The following is an 18,671-nucleotide window of genomic DNA, read 5'->3' as shown; positions in this document are numbered from 1 at the left end:
TTATTTCTCCCCATAAAAATATATTAGACCTACTGTATTCAATAATTAGCTTCTCACTAAATTCAATGTTTTTAGAATCTTTTGATGTATATATCTAGAAGGCCCATAGACAATCATGCCTAGAAATTAACACGATCAGTCTTTAGAACACTTTGTATCCAATGGACTAAAATAAATTTTCTTATAAACATAATTCAATAATTCATTTTTTTAACAACATTTTTTATTATCTTTACACAGTACACATTTGATGTCATGGCTATAACAACAAAGACACAGATCTCACTGGAACTCAATCCACTAAAAAAAACAGAAATAAAAACAAAGAACCACAACATATTGTGAATAAATGCTATTAAAGAAATTTGTGACTGTACATTAAAGGAAGAAGTGATCAAATCAACTTGAATGAATCAGAGAGGTTTCAAAGAATGTGAAAAGTTTAATAGGAGAGGGCATTCCAGTTAAAAGAAATAAGACTTATAAAAGCATAAAAATATTAAACAATATTGTATAGTCTTTAAAAACAGCTGAAATGAATGGAGAATAGATTATGGAATAGAAAGTGATAGAAAATAAGCATGGAGAGGTACAAAAAACAGATAACTAAAATCTTTTGATACCATGAAAATTGACCTAGAACTGATAAGAAATCAGTCCCTAAACTGCTTTCAAGTCAACAAACACATACTCAGATTCAGGCAGCATGCTTTGTCTTAAAAACACTTGGTGAACAAAATATAACACCTGCTTCAAGAAGCATACAGTCTAACTGGGGGAGGGAAGATGTGCACACAATTAAACAAGAAATTATGAGACAGACTTCACAAAAGGAAGCACACTGGGAGGGCACCTACCACAACTGAGGGTGGCAAAGTAAGGAGATTAAAGGTACTAAGAAGAGAACACCACAGAAACTGAGACCTAATCAAGAAAGATAACAGTACTACAAAGGTTCCATGATGAAAAAATGGAAAGGGCTGTAGGAAACAGGAATAAGAAGCTAGAAAGATGAGGTTATAGAAAGAAGAATGTTGAATTCATTCTAAGGACTATGAATAGCCTTTTGGTTTTAAACAGAAAAGTGCTGTCAATTAGAATTGCATTGCACAAAGATCATTCTGGATAAAGGGTGGCTAAAAGCTCAGAAAGAGATAAGATTAGACAGTAAGACCAGTTTGAAATGGTCTTTTGTATAAAATGCAGGCAAAAAAAAGAGGATGGCCTGTGCTAAGGAAAGAGAAGTGGAATTTTGAAAAGTAAATATATTCCAAAACTATTGAAGATTTAAGAAGCCTGAGTTAATAGAACTTGTTGGTTTATTTCTTTCACTGGGACTAGACTGAACAAAATGGACATGAAATGATCAGATTTAGATATATACCATTCATGTGTAGACAAAAAGGTTTATTCGGAGACTAGCCCAAAGGTAAGTGTGAAGAAAGTGTGCAATAAGGGCTTTCTGAAAGCTATTGGTGATGTGTTTCAAGACCTTAACAATTAATATCCTTTGAATCAGTAAGTGTACCTATAGAAATCTATCCTAAGGAAAACTAAAATATTTTTAAAAGTATTTCTGCTCCAAAGGTATTTACTATTAATTGTATAAAAAAATTTTTTAAACCCAAGTAAGAGAAAAATTAATGAAAAACTATGGTATATCCACTCAATGGAACAATAGTCAGCCATTACTTTATAAAGCATTTTTACAAAGAAAATTCTTTTGTGCTATTTAAGTTAATGAGAAAACACAGTTCACCACCATTTTGTAAAAATTAAAAAGAATAATACAGGTACTCCAAAATAAAACACCACTATTATTCTTTGGTCTTGAGAATATAAATTCTTATAATATTTTAAAACAAATGTGAATGTCTATTAAGTTAAAAATAACCTGAATGCCTATCAATAAAAAAAGGTTGCATAAACTGTGGTATAATCATACTATGAAATGTTATATAGCTACTAAGTAGAATGTGGTAGATCCTATTTATTGACCTAGCTTAGATTCATATACCCTAAAATGGGAAAAGCATGCTGAAAATGTATATATTATACTATGCCACTTTTGTAAATAAACATGCCTAAACTTTAACATACACGTGTATATATATATATATATATATATATATATATATATATATATATATATACACATACACACATGATTACATCAGAATAGAATACTATATGAAAGTATATCTATTATACTATTAACCTTATTAGCCTGGTAGAGAAAATGGAAAGGTCATTTTCCCCCAAACAACAAACAAAAACCCTAACAAAATATAAAAAAGTGTATGTCATAGCAATAAGCAAATACATAAAACAAAATTAAGTCAGTGATATAAACAGAAATATATAAAACTTGCTTAGAAGATGAAAATTAAATACAAGTAGTGATTTAATTAAAAGATAAGTTTTTGAAAAGTCTTAATCTAAATTCCTGTTATTACTTTACTTACCATACCTGTAATAAAGCACATAAAAATTTATGATTTAATATTATGGGGGGAAGAGAACAATATATATTACAGTGTGAAATTATATAAAATAACAAAAAGGCACACATAAAAATTATAAGAAATTACACCAGCTGTATCTTTCCATGAATAATTACAGTGACTTTTACTCATATTTTCTAAATGTTTCACATAATAATTCCAAGATTTTTGTGCCACGTTAGAATAGCAGTTCATAGTGTATTTGATGTGTTAAATCAAGAAAACTCAATGGTTATCAGAGGCTTAAAAATGATTTAGCAACATCAACTTGACAATGACTCTGGAATTAGACAATAATAAATTCATTAATTTATAATAGAAAACTAATTTTGTATCAAATGGAATCTGTTTTGTTCTAGAGAAGTTGTTGTGAATTTTTCTTAGTAACAGTCAGTTTTGTGATTCCTAACAATGTTGTTAAAGCAATTATGTCAAGGACAAAGCTGGAAAAGAGTCAAGCTCAAAGAGAAAAGAAGTCTATTAACTAGCCCACACCATCATCATCATCAAACATTTACTTAGGGCTTAGTACAGCCAGGCATTGTCATACATACCACTAATTCTCATTAACATTACCAGTTAGGCAGTTGTCATCTCCATTTTAAAGCTGAGGAAACTGAGTCTGGTAAGCCTTAGCCTTGATTTGAACCGATGTTCTTAGCCACCAAGTTCTATAGCTAGGCTAGCCATGTTACTTATCCAATTGAGACTCCACTGAGAGTAAGAGGGCACTATTAAGAAATCTGCCTGGACAATAGACATAAATGGGACTGTCCCCAACAAGCCAGAACACAGGCTCACCCCACCTACATATCATATTTATAAAACTTCAATTTGACACTAATGGAAAAAAGATTAGTTTTCCTTTCAACAGAATGCTGAAAAGGAATATACAGATAAGACCATTTATACAATCTTCCATTAGTTCTAATAGCTTAGAGAATACTTAAGAATTCCTAGGAAGAAGCACTATAATTACAGAGTTACCAGAGAAATGATATACCAATCAACTCCATGTAATCTAAAAAACCGAAAATTATCACGAACACCAAAGAACTAAAATGTGTAAATGAATACTAGTGATACCTAAAAGACTTTTTGTTGTTGTTGCAGATGGACACAATACCTTTACTTTATTTATTTATATATGTATGTGGTGCTGAGGTTTGAACCCAGTGCCTCATGTGCTAGGCAAGCGCTCTACTACTGAGCTACAACTCCAGCCCCCTAAAAGATTTCAGGAAAAAAATGTCATCTGGGAGATTAATAGTGCCAAAAATTTAAATTAAAGACAAAGTTCTAAATGTATCAAAGAGTAGTAATAACATTGTTGTTTGGGTTTCAATAGCACATCCTATTATAATAGAAACAGTAGCTAAATTATATCAATAGACCTGAGGCAGACTAAGCAAGGCTTTCATTGAAGAGCTAGGGGTCCTAAAATGCTGCTCAACTTTAAAACAGCACACAGACTTGATAAACACAATGAAACAAATAAGTAAAATGCAATCAAATTATGATTACATTACAGTGGTAACAGAAATGTTAACATAGGTAAGAGCCAATTTACTAATAAACACAATTACTAATATTTTACTAAACTGTTAATCTCAGAACCCAGGAATACAAAAAATAATTATGTGTGGTAGCTGGAACCTTAAAAATTTGACATTACTGTTTTTTATAATGACAAACTAAGACTAACAACCTTCTACAGCACATGCCAGAGAAGAGCCTAGAACACTGTGTGTATATATGAAATCTGTTTCCAGGACCACAGACTTAGAATTTCATCTATTAGGCCCAAGGATTTTGATACAGAAGGTCAAAGAAACACACTGAGAACAACACTGACCTTGAGTCCTAGTTTTCATACTTTTGGAACCATGAGAGTCACCTGGTTAAAGCACAATTTTCTGGGCCCTATTTTCCAAGTTTTAGACTCAGTAGGGCTAGGGTGGAGCTTGAGAACTGATATTTCTAATAAGTGCCCAAGTGATCCTGATCCCTGTTAAACCACTTTGAGAACTACTGCCCTAAATTAGTGAAAACAGTACTTGGAAGGGATTCCTGCATCCAATTAAAATAAAGACTTTTTTAAAAAAAGTGTGAATGCCTTAAAACTGATTTGTATTTTACAAGAAGGAAAGGCTTACATTTTAAAACATAACTTTTAATCTGTTTATAAAGTAATATGCTTATGGGAGAATATTCAGAAAAAGAAATTTTAGGTATCGTTTTGTGTGTGTTTGGTCCTAGGGATTGAACCCAGGGTCTTATGCATGAAAGCACTCCACAAATTGAGCTATATCCCCAGCCTTCAAATCTTAGAATAAAATAAAAATCACTTATAAACTCACTTCTCAGGAAAAAACACTATACACACACACACGTGTGTGTGTGGATGTATATGTAATCTGTGAACATTTGAAGTTTTCTTACAAAAATTGTTTTCTTATAAAATTAAGGGGAATGCTAAAAGGAATATGAAGATTTTTTAAACTGCTGTATCTGAAAACTTTTTTATTTACTTCACATATAACATAGCATGTCCAAAATCATTGAGTACCAGTTCTTGAAGTCTGATGTTTTAAAAATAGATATACAGTTGGAATTCTTACATAAAGGTATTTTTATAAAATAAACAAAATATATAAGCAAGTGTCACCCTGCACAGTGCTGTGTTAAGTGAAATACACACATTGGACTGCCTTTGAATGATTCTGTGATGACTCTGGTGACTATGCAACAGGAGGGTATGGTTCCAAATAAATGAATTTAAGGTCCCAAATCCATGCAGCTAAGGCAGAACTGCCATAATTGAGGTACATAATGAAGATTTCAACTAATCAAGAAAAGATATTTACGGGCTGGGGATGTGGCTCAGCGGCACGCCTGGCATGCATGAGGAGGCCCGGGTTCAGTCCTCAGCACCACATACAAACAAAGATGTTGTGTCCGCCGAAAACTAAAAAATAAATATTAAAATTCTCTCTCTCTCTCTCTCTCTCAAAAAAAAAGAAAGACATTTACAATATATTCTGTTTTAATGAGCATAAGAGGGTGGTATGTGTAAATATAAAGATATAAAAAAAATAAAAAGATATGAAAAAATTTTTGTGCACCAATAATCTGAATGAAGTGTTTATATTTAAGTGTTTTCATATAATAGGACTGCAGAGAAAAATCAATTTGTTACCAAATATACACCAAATGCCCATAACCTACACCTATATTTGTAGATTCATCTACAAAAAATTAATCTGTTTAAAATATTTAATGAGTGGAACAGTTTTTGAAAGTACACAGAGTTCATAATTAACATTTTAAAGGTCTATGATACCTTTCAAAACAAATATCTGCAATCACTAAATTTTGTTGATATACCAATGTATAATTCAATATTTCTTTACTTCTAATATTGAAATTTATTATAACTAGAGAAGACTACCTTTTTAAAAGGGAGGAAAAAAGAGTAACAAGATGTATAGCATCTACCAAATAATTTAATACCATCATAAGAATTTACTATATTTTTGTTGAAATGTAAGAAATTGCTGAGTTTTGTAGGTCAATTGATATGATTCAACCTAATATTCCCAAAGAAAAGGAAAAACTGGTAGTAAATAGATTTATTGATAGCCTTATGCAAACAGTATCATAAAAGGAATGATCTCATAATTATCATATGTGGTAAAGACTCAAAATGTAAATTATGTGCTATTTTCTAAGTAATATTTAAGGTGCAATTTTCCCACATACTTACATATTATAAGTAATAACAGCATATATATTAATCTCATAAAAATATTTTAAAGGAAATGACTATGTAAACACAGCCAAACTTAATAGCAAATATTCACTGTAATAATTAAGCAATGTGATTTATCAAACGCTATAAAGAACAATCTGCATGTTCCAAGCATGTTGCACAATTTAAATTTATTAAAAATAGAATTCATAAGGTGTACTATATATTTTATTACTGATTCCATTTTTCATTAAAAAACAGCTAGAAAAAACGTTTAATGATGGCTAAATGGTAACAGCTTTATTTCATGTACCAAATACCATGCTACTTCTAGTAAGAATTTAATATGCACTATCAATAAATATTTCTAATTTTTACCCAACAGAGGAATAAAATAACAGTTCTCTGAAACAATTTGTCTTAATCCTACAAAAAAAATCTATATACAACAATACCTTTAAAAATATATTTACTTCTTCCTTTTGGAGGATGTATATTTAAATACCAAATATGTATAAATAGTATTAGATGTATTTTGGGGTCAAGAAGTGGTTATAAACAATGAAGAAAAAAAAGAATAAACATATCTTCATACATAAAACCTGAAGATTTTTCAACTTATTCTTTTTTGTATGTATATAAAGTACGCTTTTTCTAAAAAGACACAAAAGCACAATTTTGAACTGGACTAATATGAAGCATGGTGCAATTATGCCCAAATGGCAAAGATCATGAATGATTAAAAGAACAGAAAGGAAAAGACTAGATCAATATGAATTTTGTATCATGGTCAAATATGTAAGTCCAAAGTCTGGTTCAAAGACATATTCTAAGAATTTGTTCTTTATAAAAAATTACCATCAGTGGTAGTTACTGATACACAGCAGATGGTAAAATTTCTTAATTGTTGACTTATTCCATAAAACGCCCTACTAAATTAATCTATGTTATTAACACAATTATAAATACCCTGAATATTTTCATGAGTTATCAGAATGTTACTAATTTTAGTGATTTCTTACCAAATCATACAATTTTCTAAATTTCTCAGTGGTCTTAGTATAGTACAATAAAGTTTTCCTACTTTTTTTTTCTCTGTGGCAACATCTTACCTCTTCCTTCTTCTAATCTATGTCTCCTGATTACACGCTGCCGTTTTTCTTCTTGTCGTAACTGTAGGTGTTCTTCAATGTTAACCCCAGGTACTGGGACAGCTAGATGATTGATTAAAACAATAATAATAATAATAATAATAATAATAACAACAACAATACATGTTATATAATAGCTAAAACGGACTACACAAAACTCAAGAAAGTAAAAGCTAACAAAAACATGATCTAAAACAAGTTAGTTTTACTGTAAGAATTCTTAGCAAAAAAGGGAAAAAGAATCTCATCACTTAATTTCATAATGTCAGTTACCAAAAGAGCAATATTGCATTTATTAACTATTACTCTAATTTTTAAGCATGTACCTAATAGAATTCATTTAAAATATCTGAATTATTGAGTAGAGAAAAAGATGTTCAGTATAATAAATCAAGTTACCTAAAAGAAGATCTAAAGGTATCATTTCTTTTACTGCATCAAGAATCCCTCTTTGTCTTGCCTCTTGACCATCCAACTCTCTTGCACAAGCCTTGCAACATCCACACACAGCACAGCCAGATTCTCCAGAACCACAACCACAGATCCTATTTAAAAATAGACAAAGAACAATAAAACAGGGTTAACTGAAATCCTTTAATCTTTCCTTAAAATTCTTTTCTTTCTTTTGTTTGTTTTTTTGATACCAGGGATTGAACTCAGGGGCATTCAACCCAGTTCTATTTTGCATTTTATTTAGAATCTCAGGGTCTGACTGAGTCGCTTAGTATCTCACTCTTGCTGAGGCTGGTTTTGAACTCAAGATCCTCCTGTCTCAGCCTCCGAAGCCACTGGGATTACAGGCATGGTGGCTCCTTAAAATTCTTTTCTTATTTTCCATGTTTCTGAGATGAAGTTAATTTTAAAGAAAAGGAATGAACAAGTAAATAATTTAAAATAAGAGTTTAGCCAGGTACAGTGGTGCATGACTATAATCCCAAAGACTCAATAAGATTGCAAAAAGGCCTGTCTCAGCAACTTAGCAAGGTCCTGTCTAAAAATAAATAAATAAATAAATAAAAATAAAAGAGCTGGGGATGATGTAGCTTAGTGGTAAGATACCTCTGAGTTCAATCCTCAATATCCCTTGAAATTAATAATACATTTTTTAAATTAAAAACTATAAATAAGAGTTTATTAAACTCCTAACAGGCATTTTTATTTTCAAAAGAAGAAATAAAGAGTCTGCCATCATTAAAGTCACTATTCAAAAAAAACATTCTTTTACAAGTTTTCTCAGTAAAACAGTAGCAGCTTTTGTATTAAGTGGCCTGGGTGGGTCATTGGCTAGTAAGCAAATAACACTGCTACCTACCAGGTAAGTTAAGGGAGGTGATGGCAGCTATCAGTGAGTAAGCCCAGCTTGTCAGCTTCATACATAAGTGTTCCCCCTCTTCTTTATATGCCATCATCTGCCATTCTCTCTGCTTACTGTGCCCAATTATCTGTTCTTTTCTACTTCTTTGTTTCATATTAATATTGTGAATTCTAAGACCTTCTTGGAGGTCTTGTGAACCATATGACATGTGTTTATAACAAAATAAGGCAAGAATACTCCCAGAAGTTGGCTAAACGGCAAATGAAGAACTAACTTCTTAGTCACATGTTTTGTAGATATACAAGTCATATCTTTAATATTATTTGTTGGATCAGTCCTTAAAAACTTTTGACAGCTTTATTGAGACCATAATTAATCAGATTTGTAGGTACGAGAACAAGGATCTACCTGACAGCAGTTTGAAAGACACAGCAAGGTACTCTGCAAAACTCTTTTAGCTTTTAAAAGCAAGTTATTACTGACAATTTGGAGGATCACTAACACACACTATAAAAATTGTGATAGGGCGGGGGCTATGGCTCAGCAGTGGAGTGCTTGGCTAGCATGTGCAAAGCCCTAGGTTGGATCCTCAGCACCACATAAAAATAAATAAAATAAAATAAAGGTATAGTGTCCAACTACAACTAAAAAATAAATATTTTTTAAAAAAATTGTTATAAAATAATATGCCCTATTGAATTGTCCAAGGACGTTATTTTTAAAATAGTGTTTATAAAACTAATCCTTTTCAAACTTTTCCAAAAAAACTCAAGAGGAAAGAACACTTACTCATTCTATCAGGCCAGGAGTACCCTGATACCAAATTCAAAGACACAATAAGGAAATTAAAATAAAAACACAAACCAATATACTTCATAAACATTGATGCAAAAATACTCAACAATATACTAACAAACCAAATTCAGCATCACATTAAAAGGAACATTCCATGACAAAGACAATTCATTCCCGAAATACAACATAAGAAAATCAGTGTAATATTTCACATTAACAGAATAAAGGGGGAAAAACCCACATGATTATCTCAATCAATACAGAAAAAGTATTAGATAAATCTAATTTGATATTTTATAATTTTAAAAAATATTCAAAATGCTAGGAATAGATGGAACTACCTCAACAAAATAAAAGCCATATGTGAAAAACATATGATGAGCATCATACTCAATGGTGAAAAACTGCTTTTCCTCTAAGATCTCAAACAGACATGGATGCTCAGTTTCACCACTTCCATTCAATGTAGTATTGGAAAGTCTAGCCAGGACAATTAGGTAAGAATAAAAAATAAAAGGCATCCAAATTTGGAAGAAATAAAATTACCTCTGTTCAAAAATAGTATGATCTCATACATAGAAAGCTCTAAAGAACAAAATCAGCAGTCAACACACAAAAGTCACTTATACTTTTTTTTAATATTTATTTTTTAGTTGTAGTTGGACACAATACCTCTATTTATTTATTTTTATGTGGTGCTAAGGATCGAACCCAGAGCCCTGTATGTGCTAGGCGAGCACTCTTACCGCTGAGCACAACCCCAGGCCTCACCTGCACTTCTGAATACTGACAATGAACAATTTGTAAAGAAAATTACAACAAAAATTCCAATTACAATAACATCAAAAAGAATAAAATACTTTGTAATGAACTTAAAGAAGTGAAAGATTTGTACAATAAAAACTACAAAACACAGCTGAAAGACATTAAAGAGAGAAACAAATGGAAACACATCCCGTGTTCAAGTACTAAAAAACTTTAATATTGCTAAAATAGATATACTACCCAAATCCACCTGCAGATTCAATGTAATTCCTATCATCATCAAAAGATTATAGAGAAAAATATATCCTAAAATTCATACAGAATTCCTAGGGACCCTATATGGTCAAAAAATCTTGACAAAGAACAACAAATTACTCATACATCCTAACTTCAAAATTTACTATAAGGCAACAGTAATCAATCAAAAGTATGATGCTGGCATAACAGAACTTCACTGACCAAAGGAAGAACAGAGAGCCCAAAAATAAACCCTCACATATACCCTCAATGAATTTTTAATAAGGTTGAAAAGTTATTAAATGGAGAAAGGACAGTCTTTTCAACAAATGGTGTGGGAAAACTAGATACTCACATACATAAAAATGAAACTGAAAAATAAAATTAAATTTAAAAAAATTGAACGACCAACAATAAAAAAAATAAAATTAAATTTAAAAAAAAAATGAAACTGGATCTTTACCTAACATCATATGAAAAATAAACACAAAAAGTATCAAAGACCTAAATGGAAGACCTAAACATATAAAAACTCTTAGAAGAAATTATGAGGCAAACAGTTCACAGCATGGATTTGATAATGATTTCTTAGCTATAATGCCAAAGATATAGGCAACAACAAAATAGACAAACTGAACTTCATGAAAATTAAAACTTTTGTGAAACAAAAAGCAATATCAACAGAGTAAAAAGGCAACCTACAGACACAATTTATTTGTAAATTGTATCTCTGAAAAGGAATTACTATGCAGAATATATGGAGAACTTTTAAAACTCAACACAAAATAAGCAACTGAATTCAAAAACAGGCAAAAGAGTTGAATATATTTCTCTAAAGATCTATAAATAGCGAAGAAGCAAGTGAATGATGTTTAATATCAGTAATTATTAGAAAAGGTCAAATTAAAACTATAATAAGGAACCAATGCATACCCATTCAGGATGGCTACTAATCAAAAAAAAGAAAAATTAGAAAATAACAAGTGTTGGTAAGGATGTGGAGAAACTAGAGTACTTGTGTACTATTAGGAATGTAAATTGGTACAAGCTATGGAAAACAAAACGGTGGTCCCTCAAAAGATCAAAAATAAACTGATAATATAATCCAGCAATCCCACTAAATCTAAAGAGTACTGGGGATTAAACTAGAGCAAATTATATCCCATGCTTGTGTAATTATGTCAAAATGAATCCCAATATTATATGACTATAATGTATTAATTAAAAAATGGTTTAAATGAATCAAATGAAAGACAAAATTAAAGATAACACCAAATTATAAATTGTCATAATAAAAAACAAGTATGAGAATCATAATTATATATTAATGTGCCTTTAAGAAACAACACAGTAAATATACTCTACACTCATTTGAAAGAAATGTTTTCTGCAGTAGGAATCCTCTTCTTACCCTCCAGGAACTCTGTCTGGACGCCCACTGCTAACACAGCTGGCTCCATAACCTGTGCAGTCTCCACACACAGTGCATACCATGCACTGCTCCAGCTTCCACTTATGCATGCCTGGAGGGCACATCATGGATTTCTCATCTTTTTCATCTAGTTCTTCTTCCAGGTCTTCATCCATTGCTGTTGCCATATTTTCAACTCCAAACCCTATTTGACAGATCAATTTAGAATTTTTGTATGGATTATGACCATCTCTAAAAAACTGAATATTTCCCAATTTAAAAACTATATAACACAATGCTAGTCCAAGTGATTATACAAAGGATTGCTAAAATATAAGTGTAATAAAAATAAATTTTAATTTAGAATTTGCTAATTCTCTGCCCATTTCCTTTCTGCAAAAGGAGGCAGGGAAGACTATTGTCAAATACATCTCTTCACTATCAATCATACTTTTAAATCTTCTGTGACTTTGTCCCTCTTTTCTGTCCTCACTACCAACACCTTCATTCAACAGATCTAAGAAAACCTAATTGCACTAAGTCAAGATCACCCCACTCTAGAATACCCTCCCACTATCATAAAATACATATTTAAATATGTCTGACATCCCAATGTACAAAATTTCAATGTCCTTCAAGGTCTTCAAATGAACAAAATTCCTCAGCAAGAAACAATCACAATATGGCTCCCAATTTTCTTCGACCTCATTTCTCCCATGTGAATTACATTCCAATTGCTTTTCAAACATCTTGAGTCTTTTCACATGCTGAGGGCTTCATTCTTGCTCCTTCTACCTTGCACAAATACTTTCTCTCCCTCCTTCCAAAAATATCTAGTGCCTCTGATTCCTGAGTTCCTTGGGGACATATTTATAAGATGCTATACCCTTCCATATTTATACGATGCTTCTCCCTATCTTACCTAGCAGAGAATTTTTTAGTCTTCAAGAATTCTGCTAAGGGGCTAGGGTTGTAGCTCAGCGGTAGAGTGCTTACCTAGCACATGGGAGGTCCTGGGTTTAATCCTCAGCACCACATAAAAATAAATAAATTAAATAAAGGTATTGTGTCCAACTACAACTAACAAATAAATATTAAAAAAAAAAAAAACAAAGAATTCTGCTCAGAAGTCATTTCCTAAGAAAGCACTTACTACCTTTTCCAGGGAGTTAGTCACTATTCTCAAAGCCCATTTATACCTCAACTGCAACTTTTTAAATTGTGTTATAATTTATTCAACTATATATTTTTAAATTGAATGTCAAATACGCTCCAAGGATTCCATATGGAAGTGTTAGCAAGCTTTTTATAAAGGGCTGGATAATAAATAATCTAGACTCTGTGGGCAATATTAATATATGCCACATTTTTTATAACCCTTTACAATTATAAAATCCATTTTTAGCTTGGAGAGCTATATAAAAAATGGTAGTGAGCAAATAAGACATCACTATATCTTTACTAGAGGCACTACAGATTATGATATTTAACATCTAGTGAGAAAGATAGATATTTTCAAATAACCAAACAAGTGTAAAAACACAACTTTGATAAGGTCATGAAGGAACACATAGTACAGAAGAGCAAATCTGTGCAAATCAAGTAATTATATTTATGTTTCTCTTTCCCACTGGATTTAGAGCTTCAAAGGCAAGGGTTTTTTTTTTTTTTTTTTTTACTTACTTGAACTTCTTTATTCTTAGTCAATATTATTATCTTGTTTCTTTTTGTACTGGGAATTGAACCCAGAGTGCTTAACCACTGAGATACATCCTCAGCTCTTTTCTGTATTTTATTTAGAGACAGGGTTGAGTTGCTTGGGGCCTGGCTAAATTACGGAGGCTGGCCTTGAACTTGAGATTCTCCTGCCCTAGTCTCCTGAGCCACTGGGATTATAGGCATGTGTCACGGCTCTTATATTTCTTATACCAGTAATAAGCATCTAACAGACCTACCACTCAATACAGGTTTACAATCAAGAAATAAACTCATAATATACTTAGCTGGTTTTGACTTTGCCACTTCTAAGCTATAAACAGGCTGAGAAATGAGATAATGTCTGAAAGCCTACTTATCAATGTCATAACAGTGGTGAGTTCTAGAGAGAAACAGAATATAATAATAAGCCTTGAAAGGGAATACAGAGCATTTGAATTTTATCTGTAATTTTCCACTAAAAAATGACAATATGGTCATAGGTAAAAATTTTTTTAAATTTCAATATTACCTTCTGTACTTTCCCTATTTTAAAATTTAAAAAAACTCTATATGTTCTTTTTGATTTTGCAATCCATATTTATTTTATGTGTCATAGTTTACTCATCTGCTTTCTAATTCACTAAGACAGCGGGTGGGATTCCTATTGAGGAAAAATATTTTAATTTCATTTTGGTTATTATAGAACTTCCCCTATGAATCCAGAACATCAATGATAATTTATGCCAATGTTCACAAGTTTCAGAAAATAATTGTTCAATTCAGCAACTCTCATAAAACAATTTGTGTATATATTTATATCATATATAGAAAACTAAACTGATTCTCTTCTTTGACATAGTAGTATTATCCAAAACTATGGTTCACCAGTTTAGCAAAAAGATAAAATACTTCCTTTGTGAAATAACCCATTTCTTTTTTAAAATTAGTATACTTCTAACAGACCGTCCTTTAAAAAAAAAAAAAAAAAAAAAACTGCTGTATTTTAAACACAAGCATACACACACACATACTTTCACAAAGACCATAACAGCAGGACAACCAAAAGGAAAATTCCTCCTTTCCTTAAGAAGTCTAAGGGTTGATACAAAGAATACTGTGATCAAGTTGCCATCTACAAGTTAGCCTTATCTTGACAAAAGATCAAATATTCATAAAAATCATTCTTAGTTGTCAAGAAAAGATTAAATTACAGATCACACATGCTGTTAAATAGGAGAAATTTTCCAGAGAAACTGCTGCCAAAAAATAGTTAAAACTGAAGACATGATATAAAAGAAGGTAATAACAAAGAGTTTAGGAAATTCACTTTTCCAAAACAATTTCATCATCAAAATGCCAAATTAAAGATAGACAATCAAATTTATGTAGAATTTTAGAAACCATTTAGTAAGCCAGTTCATTTGCCCAGAAATTACATACTGATTCAACTTTTTAGTGATATACTTCTTTGCAATAACTTATCAAATAAATAAGAAATTCAGAAGTTTTCCTAATTCATAGTAAGAAATCAAAATCATTCTGAATAAGAGTGAGTTTCTTCAGTATATCCTGAAAAACTGACAAAAAGGCAACACAAATTTTAATATTCAAAAATTAAATACCTACCTTTGCCTCCTTGGCTCATGGCACCAGTGTCTCGTCCACATTGTCCTTTATTATTTACACCAAATGTCCAAACTTCTCCATTCTTCATTAAAACACATGTGTGAGCTTTGCCCATAGCTACCTGAATTACAAAATGGCCCTTCAAATCCGTCACCAAACCTATAGAAAAGATACAAATTTGGTAAAAACAACTTAAAAAAAAAAAAAAAAACCCTTCTATTCCTAGTAAAAGAACTACTTCAATGTAGAACTCTTTATCTCTGGGCAAAATATTTCACAACAATGGGAAATGATTGACCAAGAGAGTAGGAGGGTATCATTAAATTAATTTATTTTGTAATGACGTTTCAATGTATCTTAAAACTCAGACTTGGGACAAATCTTTATGTTATCTAACTTTATCTCAACTTTCCTCCTGAATGCCTGCTCCATATACCAATACCTCAACAGTACTTGGAAGAGTCAACAGTTCTCAAACTTTCCTGGTACAGGCACTAAGAAACCTGTAAATCAGTTACCTTGCCTGTTTTGTTCTGCCTCCACAAAACAAAGTAAAACACTTGCCACTGTAATGACATTGATTGTGAGAAGCCATTTCTGACACGTGATTGGGTGGCTCCCGTTAAGGGTCTGAGGCGTTCTGGCTGTGTCGGAACTTTCCCGGCCCTTTCCTAATGAGAGAGCCCATCTGTGTGGGGGTGTGATTGACCACTGACCCCGGGGGCCCAATCACTGACCCTGACCTTGGAGTGCAGTCCCCCCTCAACCTTCATTGGATAGAATTCTCCCCTGAATCTCTTGTTCCCCAATAAAAAGCTACTCCTAGGCATGTTCACTCTCTCTCTCTCCTGCTAGCCCTGAGTAATCCTTGCTGCCCTGCTGGGCGGTTAGAGGAGGGAACCAGAGAGGTGAGCCGTCTCGGATCTGGCAATAGAAATAAGGTAACTGAGTCTGTGTGTTTTATTTCGATCTCTTCTAGCTAACTTTTATGCCAAGAACCTCATTAATGAAACCATTGCGCAGGCCGCATGGTGGAATTGATTTTATAGAAACCTGTAAGATTTTCTAAAGCAGTAGTTTTCAGTTCTTTTCCATCTATAATACTTTCTTCTACAATCTACTTCTTAAATTTCTACAATCTATTTCTTAAATTTCCCTTATTCACATATTAGTTTTATTATATTTGTCACATCCAAGTGCCACCCACATTATCTATTTAGTATTTTTATATCACCTTTGACAGAAGTATGTCTAACTTTATAAAGTAGTAATATCAATAAAATTCAGACTATTAAATATTTTTCTAATGTACTTTAGAATAAAAACAATGTTTTAAAATTATTTATTTAAATTGCAAATATTACCTATCTTTTACAACATGCTAGGAAAATTATTCTACACTAAGAACTCTGATATAAGCTTCCACAAGTTGGCCTTCCTTTTCTTTTACACTAGTTTTGCCTTTTAATGAAGTTCACCTCAAAAAATTCTTACTTTCAGTATTTATTATACTTGAAAAAGATATGTGCCAAATAGATTTATCAGAAGTATTTCTTTTAACAGTACTAGCTGACATATTTTGAGACCTTACGTGTTTTACGCTCTGTGAAAAGCACTTCAATTCCTACAATTTTCAAGTATCAACGCCTACATTTTTGGTAACAACTATATGAAGCAGGTACTATCACTAGTCCCTTTTAAAGGCCAGAAGAAAAGGGAAAAGAAAAACGAAAATCCTGAAATGTTAAGGAAACTGTTAAACAATAAACATGTTGGTACTGGCATCAGAACCCATGTCCATAACCATTAAACCATATCCCTTGATTATCTTACCCAATTGTTTCTCAGATTCTCAGAGGGCAGGAAGGGACCACATCAGTGGTCTATGCTGACTAAATGAATATTTTCCACCAGTCCTAGCCAAGAGGATTTTAGCAAGTAACAACTGTTGCTTGAACATTATTTTTAAACTTCACACATACTAAACCAAAAGTCTGATTCACTAACAGTTGAAGCCAACTTTAAATCTACACATTACCATATTAAGCCAGCTCATACCACCTAAATACAATTCAACCTAATAATTGCTATAATTGTTCTATGTGTACCATTTTTCCAGCATAAAATAATAACTTAAACTTCTAATAATAAACTTTTTAATTCCAGTTTCCTTATTACAAAAAAAATTCAAAGGCTTTACACATATATCTTGCATAAAATCCTCTTAAGTGGATAACTCATTCTTTATACTAATTCTTGATTGCTAGGAAGAACAATCAAATACAAAGAGTTTTAGAGACTAGAGTTTACAATTATAAAACTATTTAGCTAATTCTATCCTTCCCACCCACTTTTTAATGTTTTGTTTATCAGTTACCCAGTAACTTGGAAAGTAATTCTTGAGACCCTACCATGTGCCAGACACTGTACTGGGTTAGGAATATAATACTAGAGGAACAGAGAAAAAAAAGAATCTCACCTTCATGACCTAGTTGAGAGATACATAATTCACTCACCAATTTGCTTTGTTATGAAAATCATTTCCTTCAGGGTACTACCATTGCCCAAGGGTCGTGGCACATGAGCAACTGAGTCTGGGAAAGCTTTGCTTTGCTTACTAAAGTAAAGTGTCACTCACAAGCTCTATGACTACCTCTTCATGAAATTAGGGACAGTTTCTAGTGACAAAGGAAAATTTCTTTCCAAATGAAACACTTAAAATAAAATGTAAAATGTAGAGAAAGCACGCTATAAATGTAAATTTTCTAAACATATCTTTATAACACTTAATGACTAGGATTGGACCTTCTTTGTATAAAAGTTAAATGATTTTTAAGTTCTTTTATTACTTACTTGAACTATCAGAATAAATGGCATCTTTTCCAAACATGTACAGTTCTCCATCTTTAGATATAACAGAACTACTTCCATTATTGCAAGCTGTATACACCACAATCTTTCCTTCCATTTTAATTATCTTTTTAGGTTTATAAGGTTTTGATTGCCGTCTGCTCTTAGCTTAAAAAATAGTAATAAAATTATTTAAGGCATCTATATAGAAACAATAATAACAGCAGTTTGTACCCAATGCCCCCAAAATAGAGCATATTATATGCAGTTATGATATACTTATTTATTTCCAAAAACTTCTGGGTTCTCCAGCATGTTGATTAGAATGAGTCAACTTGCCAGCTTCATCTGGTCAATTAATATTTAAGCTATCACTGTCAGATCTTCCTTCTTTGTAACACATGGAAATTCCCAATGAGTAATACCACTTTTGAACCAAACTTCAGGGGTGACCAATTTATGCTTTAGCTTTTACATTATCAACTCCATTCTATAATAATCTATAAATATCATTACATTTTTATATGACATAATCCATCTACATATGTACAGTAACTACTTAACCTCA

The 18,671-nt window shown here is 31.8% G+C and overlaps 1 protein-coding gene across 12 annotated transcripts in view; it reads right to left on the bottom strand.

Moving 5' to 3' along the window:
* Positions 1–18,671, bottom strand: part of Mycbp2 (MYC binding protein 2) — a 271,435-nt gene that overhangs the window by 180,059 nt on the left and 72,705 nt on the right. For all 12 annotated transcript variants that reach the window (XM_040281371.2, XM_040281372.2, XM_040281375.2 and 9 more), the window contains exons 13-17: positions 18,107–18,271; positions 15,254–15,412; positions 11,930–12,134; positions 7,806–7,951; positions 7,368–7,469 (exon numbers count right to left, since the gene is read on the bottom strand). In XM_040281371.2, coding sequence (XP_040137305.2) covers positions 7,368–7,469; positions 7,806–7,951; positions 11,930–12,134; positions 15,254–15,412; positions 18,107–18,271 — 777 coding nt within the window. The remainder of the gene's footprint in view (positions 1–7,367; positions 7,470–7,805; positions 7,952–11,929; positions 12,135–15,253; positions 15,413–18,106; positions 18,272–18,671) is intronic.

Source organism: Ictidomys tridecemlineatus, chromosome 6 (genome assembly GCF_052094955.1).
Source record: "Ictidomys tridecemlineatus isolate mIctTri1 chromosome 6, mIctTri1.hap1, whole genome shotgun sequence".
NCBI classification, from domain to species: Eukaryota; Metazoa; Chordata; class Mammalia; order Rodentia; family Sciuridae; genus Ictidomys; species Ictidomys tridecemlineatus.
This window is presented reverse-complemented; position numbering and strand designations above follow the sequence as displayed.